Genomic DNA, 14,736 nt, shown 5'->3' on the forward strand with positions numbered 1-14,736 from the left:
TAGAGTCCTCAACTCTACACCCCCTTACATCTCTATCCTCCTATCCAAATACACCCCTACCCGCCCCCTTCGCTCCACTCCTCTTCTGCTGTTACCTTTTCCCACTCCCGTATCCAGGATTTCATCCGCGCCGCACCCCTCTTGTGGAATTCTCTTCCCCGTTCCATCAGACTTTCTGTCTCATACACAACTTTCAAAACCTCTCTGAAAACCCACCTGTTCAGGGAAGCGTATAAGATTCCTTCCCATTACTCCCAACCATCCCCATAATCAAGCCATCTGAACAGCTTCAACACATCATCGGAACCAGATCAACTCATCCCCATCCAAGCAGTCCTCTCCTATTGTCTCACTTCCCCCTCAACCACCGACTAGATTGTAAACTCGCAAGAGCAGGGCCCTCCTCTCCTTTGCACCAGTTTGTTATTGTATGTGTTTCTAAATTGTTCTACTGACAATAACAGTGCTGCGGAATTTGCTGGTGCTTTATAAATAAATGTAATGTAATCTCACACCTCATAAGATGCCTGCTTCTTACCACTGGGGAATGATGTCATATTCCAGCAATCAGACTCCGTTTTGCTCTACGACACCACATTCATGTATGATTGCTCCAGCTCATCTAAAATTATATTTAATGTGCTGAAGTTTTACCCAGGGCAGTATTAAAATGCCTGCAGCCTGCACCATACATGTTATACAGAAATGTTCATTAGCAGAAGCAAAGTACTCTCATTCTATCTTATCTAACATCTCTGAAAGACTAGGCACAGTTTTAAAGAAAATGGCAGCCCCTACTTGTGTAAAAAGACAGGACAGTAAACACTCATTTACATTCCAACTTTGCAGCTGCAGCAAGTTATTTTCTACACATGGTGCACAATATCCTAGTCCTGGGTGGCAGGATCATCATCAGGAGGGTACAACCACCAGCCATTATTGTGTCAAGCCTTCCGGGGCTATCATGGGCCCCACCATTGGCCTTCAAGGCTCGCTAACTGAGCCCAGACGGACTATAAACCCCACATAGCTTCTTTCCAGGGATTTGGGCCACGTTGCATGCATTGGGCAGGGCGTGGGAGAGGAACGAGGCAAGAGACAGCAGGCAGGCTCTGTATTTAGGTTTGTACTGGGTCCCAAGATATCTGATGACAGCACTGCTGGGAGTTGTTGCTATATTAAACTAGCACTAGAATAAGAGGGTGGTTGAAGAGCATATGAAAATCACAAGAAAGTTATTGGAAAGAGATGTGGATGCAGAAGGGTAGAAACAAGGGTGGGTGACAGCCAGTGTGCTTTAGCTTGGGCCGGGGGTCCTATCTTGATTTGTGCAAAATCAGACATAGAAGGGTTGTGTATTTACGTACAATAAAGCCCATGTCTAAATTGCAAATGTACTGCACAATGGAATGCAATGCTCCCTCTTCTGGATGCAGAATTTCCAGATGTCAAAACCTCACAATCTCATTTTCTCTGACCAGCAATGGTTTATTTACACACTAACCTAATTTCAGAAATGTTTTCGGCAACGACAGGTCAGGGAATTGTGTTTTTGTCTCCGCTGGCTTCCTTGGGGTGAGAGTTGATACACAATGCGTTGCCTTTCACAGCTGGCTGTAGAAACTGGTTCAAAGCACATCATTTACAAGAGACAGAATGGAAGACAGCAGGAAGGCTTACAAGAAGCATTCAAAATAATAACGACAGAGACAAAAACGCAGTTGCCGCCCCTTGAAGAAACCTCAGAAGGGGATGTAGAAATCTAGACAACAGATTCCTAGTTCTGTTAACAGAGAAGGCTGGTTCTGCGTTTGGTGTGCACCTTCTGTGTCCGAGTTTGGCACTTTCAGGACATAATAGCAGCAAAATCAAAGGTAGGACAAAGTGCTTCGGAAATAGGACATCACCATAGTGACAGGGCAGCGAAACTTAGGTTAACGGACAGAGAAGGGAAGAAAAAAAACCCATAACATTTGAGATACTACTCAATCTGGCAATTTACAGGTTACAAACTGCCTTTGTCCGGTCCATGAATCTTTAGTGCCCTCTCTTGGTGGCCTCGTATACTTAATACATTTTTGTATATTACACGCTAAATAAGGTTGGAAATGGCCTCAAGATTCTTCCTTGGTGTTAAATTCTATTTTAAAACAAGCTTCAAAATGACTGACTTAAAAAAAAAAAAAAATCGTAAAAAAACAGGATCCAAGGAGTGGATCTAATGCCATAGATTTGAAATGGGGGGGGGCTCGTGTTCTAGAAGAATAAAGCCAGCAACCACTGTGGAATAAAAAGTGTTCATTTTGGAATAATAGCTATAATACATGTCGTCGTAATCCAGACATGAATTACAGAAAACTTGTATTCCAAGCACTGCACAAACTAAAGCTCTGTCAGCTGTTACAAGACAGCTGGGACATACACCTACGATGTATTACGTTTATTGAATTCATACCGTGGGGCCATTTTCCAGATGAAATCCCCAGTATTTATGCCTTAGATATGCGTTTTTTTTATTATTATTCGCTGGGTATGCCCTGAATTCTTGCTCTGTTTTGTGTACCATGATTATTCCACCAGCAACCCAGGAATCTTAATGCTGAAGGTTCCTTGGGAGCAGGGCAGGACTGGCCCACCGGGATACCAGGAAATTTCTCGGTGGGCCAGTCGCGGGAGACAAACCTTCAAAACAGCCGCTGAGCGGCTGCGAGCAGTATTGAAAGCGGCACCCAGGCCGCCTTCTCCCGCCGCCAGCGCCTAATGAATGCCGGCCTCCACAAGCAGTGGTAAGTCAGGGAGGAGGGGTGTTATATGGGGGTCTTAAGGCTTTTCTGGAGGCAGAGTGCCCCATGATATGCCTTTTAACCCCTATATGCCAGAGTGGCATATAGGGGTATAAGGCATTTCTGGAGGCAGAGTGGCATACAAGAATAAAAATAAAAAAATATATTTTTCTCAATCACAGCTTTTTTTAAATATGAAAAAATTGTTTCTTACAAGAATATCGTGAAGAATAATGTGATCCCTGTTTTGTTCCACTGAATAAAATGGAACTTTTTAATCTAAAAACGTTTGCAGTGGCAGATGTTTTGATTCCATTATGTGTAATGTATTTCATTTATTAGGGCCTTTTAACACGTTTGCTTTCTGGCATTTTAATACAAATATGTGATAAAAAGAATGTTTTATAGTTAATTGTATGATAAATAGTGTGACTTGGGAATGTATAAGGGGTGTGTGTGGGTATAAAAGCTCGACTGCGAGATAAACTATATGGGGCTGGTCTCCAAATGTTTCCAGTGCTGCTTTTCAGTCCCAGTCCGGCCCTGGTATTTAGGGTTTTAAATTTAATGCTGAGGACTGAGGGTTAATTTAATTAATTCATAAAGTTAACTTAAGGTGCAGGTAGAGGTAAAGTGGGGGGGGGCAAACTAAGGGGAATCTAAATCCGGGGGGGGGCAGTGAAGATAAATCCTGTATTTATTTATAAAAAGTATTGTGTCAGTGTGCTGTGAACGAGTCTGTGAATCTATGAGGCCACTATGGGATATCTGGGGGTATAAGGCATATCTGGGGGTATAAGGCATATCAGGTGGCACAGTGGCAAATCAGGGGGTATAAGGCATATAGGGTATATAAGGCATATCTGGGAAGCAGTGTGGCATATCAGGGGAGGACTGAGTAGCATATCAGGGGGTATAAGGCATATGTGGAGGGCGGGGTGGCATTTCTGGGTGGCAGTGTGCCAAGCCTGTGCTCAAATGTGCATAACTGGGGGGGGGACAGGTTGGGAAATAAAAACAAGACATGCATTCTATCAAAGTTTTTTTTATTCTGACGTTTGTTTTTAACAACCTGTTTATGAAATTATTTTAAATAAATGAAAAATGTACATTAATTTTTTATCTGATTAATCGAAAAAATAATCAGCAAACTAATAGATTATGAAAATAGTTGCAGCCCTACTTATATAAAGGCTTTTTCTTTTTTCCTACATCAATATTCACATTATGGGGGGTTGTCTTATAATCAGGGTCATCTTATAATCGAGCAAATACCGTTTATCTTTATCTTTAATATATTTAATGCAAAATACACATAGATAGGTAGTTACATTTCATGATATATAAACAAAAATCCTATGTTATATTTGATCTTTCATTAAATGATTGAACAGTTAAATGTACATCATGATATATATTAAATGCACACATATATATATTTTAGTTAACCCCTGGTTTAGAATGTGCATTGAACTGTAACATTTAATGAATTAGCCTTTGCTGATATTACATAAGAGCTTTGCTACAATTTCCTTTTTTAACATGGAAAGGATGCATTTTTATTACTGAGTTTTAAGGTAGACTTTGGATACATTTTGTTTTGGAGACTTCTTGTCAGTTGTAAAGTTTTATGACATCATAGATACTGCAGCATAACAGGCAGTGCATGCCAGGAACGGTACATTCAGTTGACTTGCTATCAGTTGGACTGGTTGCTGTATTCTGAGTATTTTGGTATCGACAAACCGCGATCAACAATGGCTGAAGGAGAATTTGTCAACGAGCCTCCTCATCTGCCTCTGTATGATCGGGATGGTGATATACACATGACGTCTCTGTCAGAACTGAGCCTGGAAGTGAATTCATTTCCAGAGATGCCTCCAACGCCCCTATACGATCGGGATGGCAACATTCACATGGAGACCGTGTCAGACCTGAGTTTGGAGATGCATTCATTTGCCATGATACATCCAACGCCTCTATACGACCGAGATGGCGACATTCACATGGAGACCATTTCAAAACTGAGTCTGGAGATGGATTCCTTTGCCGTGATACATCCAACGCCTCTATATGATCGAGATGGCGACATACATATGCTGACGGTGTCAGAGCTGAGCCTGGATATGAGCTTACAAGCCGAAAATCCTCCAGCCAGAGTGACAACAAAGGAGAAAATAGCCAGTTTCTTCAGGAGACTGTTCAAGCCACGGAGATGCAAGGCAAAACTTATCTGCATTTGCGTTTGTGAAGTGGAGTAAATTTCCTTTGAAGATCTGGGAAATGTTGAACCTCATAGATTATTCCCTGTGCCCCCCCCCCACACTATCCTGTCCCCAAACCAATTAATAAAAATACCAAAAATGTATTTTAATGTATTACATTTTTCTCTTACTGTCTATCATTAAAATAGTCTGTTCTATTATCTTTTAAAACCATTGAGTTCAGCAGCACTAGGGTGAAGTCTAAATATAAATGGGTGATTTCTTATTTTGCCCTCGACAATGTCTTGTATCAGTCACTGAAATCATTAGCAGTCTATATCAGTTGCAGCATCAAAGGACTCGCTTGTATACTAAGAATTCTTGGGGCCCTACAAGACATGGGGGGGGGCTTCATCACAGGGTTAGAGGGGTCATTCTTTACTCCTCCGTAATGACTATATGGGATGTTTCTCTATTGGTGTGAGCAGTGTACAGACCATAGTCTTCCACCTGTACATACTATACCTGTGAAGAGAGATGAGGAATGTAATCCATAAGCACTCAAGACCCCCACCACAGGGTGCCATGGCTTAAAGGACTGCCACCCTTCCCCCAGGGTTCAAGAGGTTGATCTATTAACCAGAAACACACAGATTCCTATAAGGTTGATCACAACATATATTGTTTGCAAAGATCATGTTCCTTTCCTCCATCACACCCTTGTTGGCTCCCATTTCAAAGACGCGCATGCGCACAAGAACGGTTGTGATGTTCTTGAAAACTATGACTACAAGTATGCAAACTCCCCTCCTAATTATTGAGTTTAGGTGTTTCACTCACACTCATTGCTAGGTGTATAAACTTAGCACAAAGCAGCCATCTCCGTAGACAAACATTGGCAGTAGAAGGGGTCCTACTGAAGATCTCAGTGACTGTGAATGTGGCACTGTCATAGGATGCCACCTTTGCCAGTTTGTGAACTTTCTACCCTGCTAGATCTGCCCCGGTCCACCGTAAGTACTGTTATTGTGAGATAGCAAAGTCTAAAAGTAACAGCTCAGCCATGAAGGGATAGACCTAACACACTAAAAGAGCAAGGCCAATGAGTGCTGAAGTGTGTAGGGCATAAAAATTGCCTGTCCTCTGCAGCATCACTTACTATAGAGTTCCAAATGGCCTCTGGAAACTTCATCCCACGTCTTAAAAGGGGTGGGACCAAGAGCTGAAGCACGACCATTGGGCGGTGTGGTGCGTGAACGCCGGCCCCCACCCACTGCCCTCACCGGATGCCAGAAGCAGTGGTAAGTCGGGGAGGAGGAGAGGAAGGGGGAGGGGCGTTATATGGGGGCTTTAGAAATGCATTTTAACCCCCTATATGCCAGAGTGGCATATACAGGTATAAGGCATTTCTGGTGGCAGAGTGGCATAAAGGGGGTTAAAAGGCATTTCACGGGGCAGAGTGGCATATAGGAGGGTTAAGGCATATCAGGGAGGCAGAGTGGCATATAGGGGTGTATAAGGCATTTCTGGGGGCAGAGTGGAAAGCCTGGGGGCAGATGTGGATAACTGGTGGGGCAGGTTGGCAAATAAAAACAAACTATTTTTCTCAATCACATCTTTTCTTAAATATGAAAAAACAGTTTACATGAATTAATAAAGAAATAAACGTTCAAATGTTTCCAGGGCTGCTTTTCATTCCCAGTCCGACCCTGCTTGGGAGTAGATTCCCGAGATATGGGGCAGCTCGAGTGAAATCTTGTAGACGGAAAAAGGAAGAGGTGATGAGTGAGGAGGAGAGCCTTAGCCCACGGGAAGAACGTAGGGATCGAGTAGCAGAGTATTTGCTAATGAGGTCAGAATTGTATGGAGGAGCAGTGTTATGGATGGCCTTAGATGTCAGTACCAGGATTTAAAATTAAATTCTAAAGGTAATTGGGAGGGTTTCACAGAGCGGGGAAGCAGAAGAGTAGTGGCATGCAAGGAAGATAAGCCTAGCAGCGGCATTTAGGACAGACTTTAGAGGAGACAGTCGAATGCCAACCAGAAGAGTGTTGCAGTAGTCAAGACGGGAAATGATAAGTGAATGAACTAGAGTTTTTGTGGATTCTTGGGTGAGGAATGGGCAGATACGAGAGATTTTTTTATATTTTATTTAGGTGCAAGCGGCAGGATCTGGCGAGGGACTGAATGTGAGGGATGAAGGAAAGGTTAGAGTCAAGGATGAATGTACACACTAACACTATGGACACATACACATCAAGTATGGCACTACAATACAGTAGACAGTGACTCTGGTACAATACATTTACACACACACTGACTAGTTTATATATATTATATTATATATATATATATATTTATACACACACACACTCACAGACTGACTCCAGCACTACACATATACACACTGAGCATGGTTCTACCCCGCCGGCACACAACCAATCCATATCGAAATACTGTATAACCGAACCTGCTTCTAAAACCTAAGATTACAGATATTATACAGAGAGCAATAGTCTATTCTCTTTGCAACAATGCCTGTAGCGTGATGACTGAGCTGCTGCTCCTTAGTCCACATCTGTTCAAAGAAAATCAAGGAAACATGCACTGTATGCATTATTTTAACGGTGCCCTCATGCCACAGACGTTTATTGAAGATCGGGTTGAACATAAAACAAAATGTTTTAGGATCTCCAACCCCTTTGTCTATGTGCACAACAATGCAGTTTCATTAACACTGAGCGAGTTGTGATCCACGGTGATAATGTAAAAACCCCAAACTCCACTAAACCGTTGTTATAAATGTAATAAAAGGTCCTATCACCACATTAACAATACATCGTGAATGGCCAAAGCCAGAGAGTTTCTCCCACAGGAAGGATCTATAATGCATAGTTATTTAATGAAATGACCGCAAGATATGAAGCCCACACTATGGAAGTGTTGGTCAAGCCGGACTTCATTCACAATTTGGAACTGCGGTGTTCTTCGGTTCTTAACAGATGCATATAATAATGGTACCTTTAACTCAGAAAGAAACATAGAACTTGGAGGCACATAAGAACCAGTTGGCCCATCTCGTCTGCCAGCTTCTTAGCGTGTAAACACTCCGAACATAAATCAGTCCTTGGTCCTGTATTAGATTCCGGACAGCTTTATGCCCATCCCATGCATGTTTAACTTCATTCACTGAACCCGCATCTCGCCCTCTACTACTTCTGATGGGTAGGTTAATCAATGTGTTTCTGTTGGAAAAGGTGTTTTGCCCGGTAATATTTGATTGAATCCATTTGACGTGATCATGCAGCCGTTTAAGATATCAATTCTGATGCTCTCAATCGTCTCTCTATTCTGTAAAATATTTAAAAATGCCATGGGACCCATGCTACAAATTGGTATTCTTATTGCTTAAATAAGGTTATAATATGTTCGCAAATGAATGTATAATACATTCATTAAGCATAAGTACACATCGTGCTCAATGTTAACGTAACCGTTAAGTTAATTGATTTCTAGATGGTACTGTATGAGGAAGATGTAGGCTCGATAACATGTTTTACAAAGTAGTATATACAGTGTCACACTGCAGAAATCAGTTGGATCTCTATTTGTACAACACAAGACTGGGACGGGCGACATTAATTACATAAAGGTTATTTATCACCGCCATTTAGGAAGGGTTATTTCCCTTTTTGAAATACATTCTGTCCTTCCATTAAAGCGCTGGGTTGCAAAGTTTAGATGATAAAGTCTGTGTACCCTGCGGTTCCATAGAGATAGGCCGGCACATACGTAAAAGACAAGAATGTATATACTGGTGTATGTTATATCAAACCCACTGATAAACAAAGGCTGAAAATTCTAATCACAAGGAGCTGCTGTCGAAAGAAATTATAGCTTGGGGGAAAACACTTTTTTCGGGAGGGTGTCTCCTGTATGTGGTATATTTATATTATCAGCAGGGTACCTAGCAATGCGGGATGTAGGATTTATTACTTGAAGCAGAAGAGAAAGATTTACATAAAGTTTTGCACAAGCTTTCATTCAGCGAGCCTCGGCCAACATAATCTCCAAGAGCCTTCCAGATTACTAGAAGATCATGGTTACACATTCACATCATGTGAAATAAAGAAATACATTCTGAAGTTACTATTTATACAACTTTTACTACAAATATTATATACATAGTGCTTACAACAGCTATAGGGCAAAATTAAAAATAAAATAAAAAAAAAACATATGGTGGGAGGATAATGAGGTTTTAAAAACACATTTGAACATTTACGGTCACCGAGGACCTCTGGTGGTGGTTTTTGCAATTACATATGAATAAAGAGGGCCAGGAGAAAACATTGTTTCCTAAAAAGTAAGGTTTTGAAATAAGAGCTTGGAAGCGCAAAATTCCACCCAAACCCAAATGCTTAGTAGTCAGAATTTCACACCCAACAAACACTCTGAGCTCCTAGAGAAGAAGGACTTCAGGGGATGAAAGCAGGACAGACAGATTTGGATTCCAAAAACAGACTTGTCCCTTCTAAAGATAAGCAAGTGTGAGGGGTGTTAATAATGACTTAGTGTCCAGGGGATGCTAAACACAAAGTAAGAGTCCAACCAGGCTAGGGTTTTGGGTGCCCATTAGATGATCCGGCAAGGTGAGCATCACTGGATGCTGTATTCTATGAAGCCTTTCAATGTTCTAAATATGAGGACATAGTTTAGCAACATAGGAACATCGAAACAATTGAGGGCAGAAAATAACATGGTGGCCCTTCTAGTCTGCCCATTTTTTTCGATGTAGAGACTCTGACTTTAATCAGTGTGTAGTGATGTCTCGGATTCAGAATAGCTCTATGCCTATCCCATGCCTCTTTAAACTTCCTCACTGTTAGCCCCTTTCACTTCTGATGGGAGGCTGTTCCACCTATCTACCACCCTCACAGTAATTGTGTTACATCCAAGCCTCCAACCCTCTAGTTTTAGACTATGCCCTCTTGTCCTAACATTTCTCCTCCTCAAATAAGTACTTAAATTCTATCACATCCCCCCCCTCTCTCTCTCTCCTTTCCTCTAAGCTTTACATAGGGTTTATTCACTAACAGAGAGTTGTGCTTTCAACTCCCTCACGTAACAATTCACTATGAAGGGCAAACACTGGCAAGTTTCCCCAGCCAGAAGGGCTGAGATGGCTGTGTCTAACACCTAATTCAAACTGTGTGGAGACCGAAGAAATCTCCCTGATTGAACAATGCATTATAAAGGGCTAACCACGTTCTTCCTGCGGCAGAGGCTTGCTGAGATTAGTCCTTCATAACGTATAGTGAAACCCAACTCTCCCTTTAGTGAATAGACCACATTGAGGTGCCGAACTAAGTCATCCAACTCATCTCCTCGCCGCTGACGCTCCATCTCCTCACTGCAGCCTACAACTGTTTTATATCAGGAAAATATTTGGGCTGGGACGTCTATTGTAGAGACATGAGCCTCAACCAGCCCCTATGCCCGGTGTATAAAGTATATTTCAATCAGTAGAATTTCTTGAAAGACCACAAACTGATTGAAATATGCATAATGGAGGGCAAGCTCTGCTCATCTCGCAGGTAAATTGTCTAGGGTGGCCCTTTATAAGCCATAGTGATTTCCTACTGACCAAATAAACCCCTAGGCGTAATGTAGGGATCTCTGCTGGATGACAGTAACGCACTCACGGCTTTCCAAGGGCTCAGCGCGTCATCTTTATGGCAACTAAAATCAGACACTATAAAAGGCCACTTGCGGAAATGAAAAGGCATGCGCTGCTGCAGAGCCTCTTAGATGAAGTACCACCAAGAGTCCGGTGACAGACTAATGACCCTGGCACTAGGTAAAGGAATAAATGCCCCCATCGTGTTTGCACTGACCCATCATCCCCATTAATAATATCCAGCTAGTAATACCGACCTTGTATTTGAAGCTGGCTCCCTGCAGCAGGTCCCTCATCACCGATTTGCCCATCTCTTTACTGGGCTCATCAGACACGAAGTGCAGGCTGAGGACCTCGTTACTCTCAAACTTCCCATATCTCACCAGGGAGCTGAGGGCCACCTGGAACTTGTCCCGGAGCACGGGGTTTATGTGCACCTTGGTGAACATCATCAGCAGGTGGTAGTCCTGTGTCCCACGGCTCTCCATGTTCTTGCTCTTGCCTTCACTAAGCTTCAGTTCGGAGGAGGAGGAGGATGACAGGTCCATGTCCAAGCTGGGGCTCTGGGAAGCTCTGCTCTCCTTGATCCTCTTGGTGGTACTGGAGAAATTCTCCTTCCCTGAGCCCAAGTAATAGAAGCCAAACACGGCCAGTGCAGCCAGCAGTAACAGAGCCACTTGGTAGGATCTCATGTTCATGATCCTGCCCATCAATTGCATTTTATTCATGCCGGTTTTCTACCCGGTCTCACCTCCGATCCTCACAGTGACCATGGCAATCGCAAACCTCTCGCCGCGCAGCTGGAGGAAGCCATGCTGGATCACATGACGGAACTCTTAGACAGCGAATCAATGCAAGCATCCCGCCCCCTTCTAGGCAATCGCAGTAATCTGATTGGTTGTAGGAAGAAACATTCAGGCAGACCTGTTGTGGTTGGCACGAGATCGCCAAGGCTATGAGGCTGCTGCACACCTCTCTGGAGTCATCGCAAAGGGTGTACATCGGCACAATTACTAACAATACGTCTTGCCGGGTAACACTGATTGTAATAGAACTCTTGCATATATTATCCACGAGCATCCCCAGTTACTCAAGCAACCTGTACAATATATAATCAGTGATAGTCTGTATTAGTTGCACAACCTTTAAACTAGATTCAGAGGATTGAGGGCATGTTGTTAAGTTACAATTCATAAGACTTTTTGCAACAAATATTACAATGCTTACATTGTACAGCACTATGGAATATGATGGCACTGTATAAAACAATAAATATCAATACATAAGAATAGGACGTCACATGCAGACACTTCGGCCGCTTTCATAAACGTTTCTAAGAGAGCTGCAGATCTGGAGGCCGCCGTTGTTGTCAGTTCAGATATTTTGGACAACTTTCTATATTTCTTAATGACAATGCTAATGAAGTCATGTTTAGCTAATGGCAACCTTTCCACCATATACTTTCATTAGTCATTCTCGGTGATTAAACCAGAGCTAATCTATAGAATAAGCAGTCACTGAGGTAGAACACATCACCCTGTGACTATGTGGTTGAATGGATTAAAGGGACACCAAACAATCAACTATGTATGAACCAAAACATACACAAATATTGTGACAGTTAACAATGTGAAAATAAAAGCAGCGACTGGTATATGTAATCCAAATATTACCTCCTCGTCAGCTATATTTGTGATGTCAAAGATGGTCAGCGGCATTTAGACGTTCCATTTTTTGCAGCGTGTAAACCCCCATTGAATTGCACAGCATGACGTCAACACAATGTGAAAGGATCTAATGCAGCAGGCAGCATTTGTGGTGTATGCGGACTACAGATGAGCCCTGAAGTCCTCTGTTGCGGTGATGTAACAACTGGGGTCTCAAGGGTCGCAACTGCTACGGACCCCGCTGAGTTCCTTCCTTCCTTCCTTCCGCCAGACCAGCCCTTTGAGAATCCACAGAACATTGCAATTTCCCAATATGAGCCTGAGGAGCTCATATTACTGGGGGTTCCCATTCAAAGTTAATTGTACAACACAATGCGTTGCTCGTGATGACATACAGTAGGTGATGGTTGTTCTGTTCATTCACTTTATCTCGAGACCCAAGCTAGCTTCTGCTGCAGGAAGATCTTTGTTATCCCTGTATTTTAGTGAGATTTCTTTAAAGTCTCCTCTCCCATTCAATTATACATTACACAGGACCAGCTCAGCTCTTCATGCGAGAGAAACTTGCTTGTGTTGGCCCTTCATAATGAACAGTGAAGCGGTAGAGTTTAAACCAAAACTCGTGTCAACTATACCTTTAGCAAATAAATTCCCAAGTTTAAATACACAATCTATGAAACATTTTTTATTCTATTACATAGTGGTACAATTTTTTTGTTTTTAAGATTTTACCTATTATTAATCATAACTGTTTCCAGGGGGCAATGAAGCAGGTTTTACCCCCCAGGAAGTATGCCTAGGTCATTGACCCCAGGGCCGGACTGGCCCACCAGGAAATTTCCGTGGGGCGGCAGACCAACATTCAAAGCGTCCGCATGGCCACGAAGTTCAAAGCAGCCGTCGTGCGGCTGTAAGACCGCCTCCACCTAATGAAGTTAAATCGGCCGACGGAGGCAGTCTTAGAACGGTTGCTTTGATCAGCGAGGCCGGGCTGCCGCTTTGAAGACGTGACAGGCTCACAGAAGAGTTCCTCGTGACAAGCAGAGGGTCGTCACATCGGAAGAGAGCAGAAACAAAGAAGACAACAAAACTGTAAGTATTACAAAAAAAATTAGGGATTATAGGAAAGCAGACCCATAATCAAGGGAGGGGAGTGGCTGAGTTTTGGCATTATAAAATCAATATAAACAGGGGGGTGGGTGGCAGGGGGTAATACACATGGCAGTGTGGGGCATCACATTAACCAATACAAGAAGAGGTGGGGGCATCAATACACAAGGGATGGGGTTGGCTGGGGAAATCACATAAATCAATGCACAAGGGTGTGGGGGGGCAATCAATAGTAAAGGGGGCCTGGCTGGGGCATCAATACACAAGTGGAAGTGAATGACAAAGCAGTGTAGAAAATATATATTTTTTTATGCATCAGTGTGGAAGAGCCTGTCCTGGTGTGTGTTTGGTCATCTGTTTCCTGGCACTTTACTTACTGCAGGAATAAATAGCACTATTTAATTTTTACTTATCCAGAGATAAAAAAAAAAACAACCCTTCTGACTTTGTAGTCACTTCAGGAGGACAACACATTCTAGGCCCAGAAATCAGTAAGAGGAAAAGTAAAGGTTTTGTGTTATTTACTCTGTCTGCATATCTTATTAAAAAGGACCAGTGGCAGTAAATTGTGGCTTCAGGTGTATGACTTTTTTTTTTAGTGTACTGATTACTCCCAATCCCATCACATAAGATTATATCTCATACATCTGCCGAGCGCCAATGTCATTTTTATCCAGTACACATGGATGCCGAGGAGTTAAAATTCTGTCCATTCCAAGGTACTTTTGGTTCCTGGGATTTTAATAATAAGTTAATATAGTTTTAAAAAGAATGATTTATAGCTATTTGGTTGGTAAATAGTGTGGCTCTGATAGGCTGTGTAAGGAGTGTGGCGTGTGGGCACAAGAGCTTGACCATGCGATACAATACATGGGGCTGGTGTCCAAATATTTCCAGGGCTGCTTTTCATTCCCAGTCCGGCCCTGACTGGCTCCAATACACAGACTTCTTAATAAGACTAATGCACGTTGACAACTAATACACACTAAAGTCTCGGGGAAAGGTATTAAAATAGATCCTACATGAAATTCACATGAAGAAAAAAAATCATTTTTATTTATTGGAATTGCTTATTTTCTGACTTTGCATTGTACAAATTTCTCAATCAAATATGCTTTTCTTTCAAAGTGTGCAAAAACAAAAAAAATGCATTCAAGTTTTAAATACAAGTGATTTCCACAAAACCAGATATGTTTGACATTCATTCCAAGTACATTTTCTGGAAGAAAAGAAAGGTTTTGCAGCGCAAATATTCAACACAATTTATCAAGGTATTTATACAAATAAAAAAA

General features: G+C 42.2%; 1 protein-coding gene across 1 annotated transcript in view; it reads right to left on the reverse strand.

Annotated features, from left to right (window-relative positions):
* The window catches only part of XXYLT1 (xyloside xylosyltransferase 1), an 83,008-nt gene extending 71,533 nt beyond the window's left edge, over nucleotides 1–11,475 (reverse strand). Inside the window, exon 1 of the mRNA XM_053459592.1 lies at nucleotides 10,925–11,475. Within this exon, the coding sequence (XP_053315567.1) occupies nucleotides 10,925–11,395 (471 nt within the window). The 5' untranslated portion in view covers nucleotides 11,396–11,475. The remainder of the gene's footprint in view (nucleotides 1–10,924) is intronic.
* Nucleotides 11,476–14,736: the final 3,261 nt, after the last annotated feature.

The sequence above is a fragment of the Spea bombifrons genome, chromosome 3, assembly GCF_027358695.1.
Source record: "Spea bombifrons isolate aSpeBom1 chromosome 3, aSpeBom1.2.pri, whole genome shotgun sequence".
NCBI lineage: Eukaryota > Metazoa > Chordata > Amphibia > Anura > Pelobatidae > Spea > Spea bombifrons.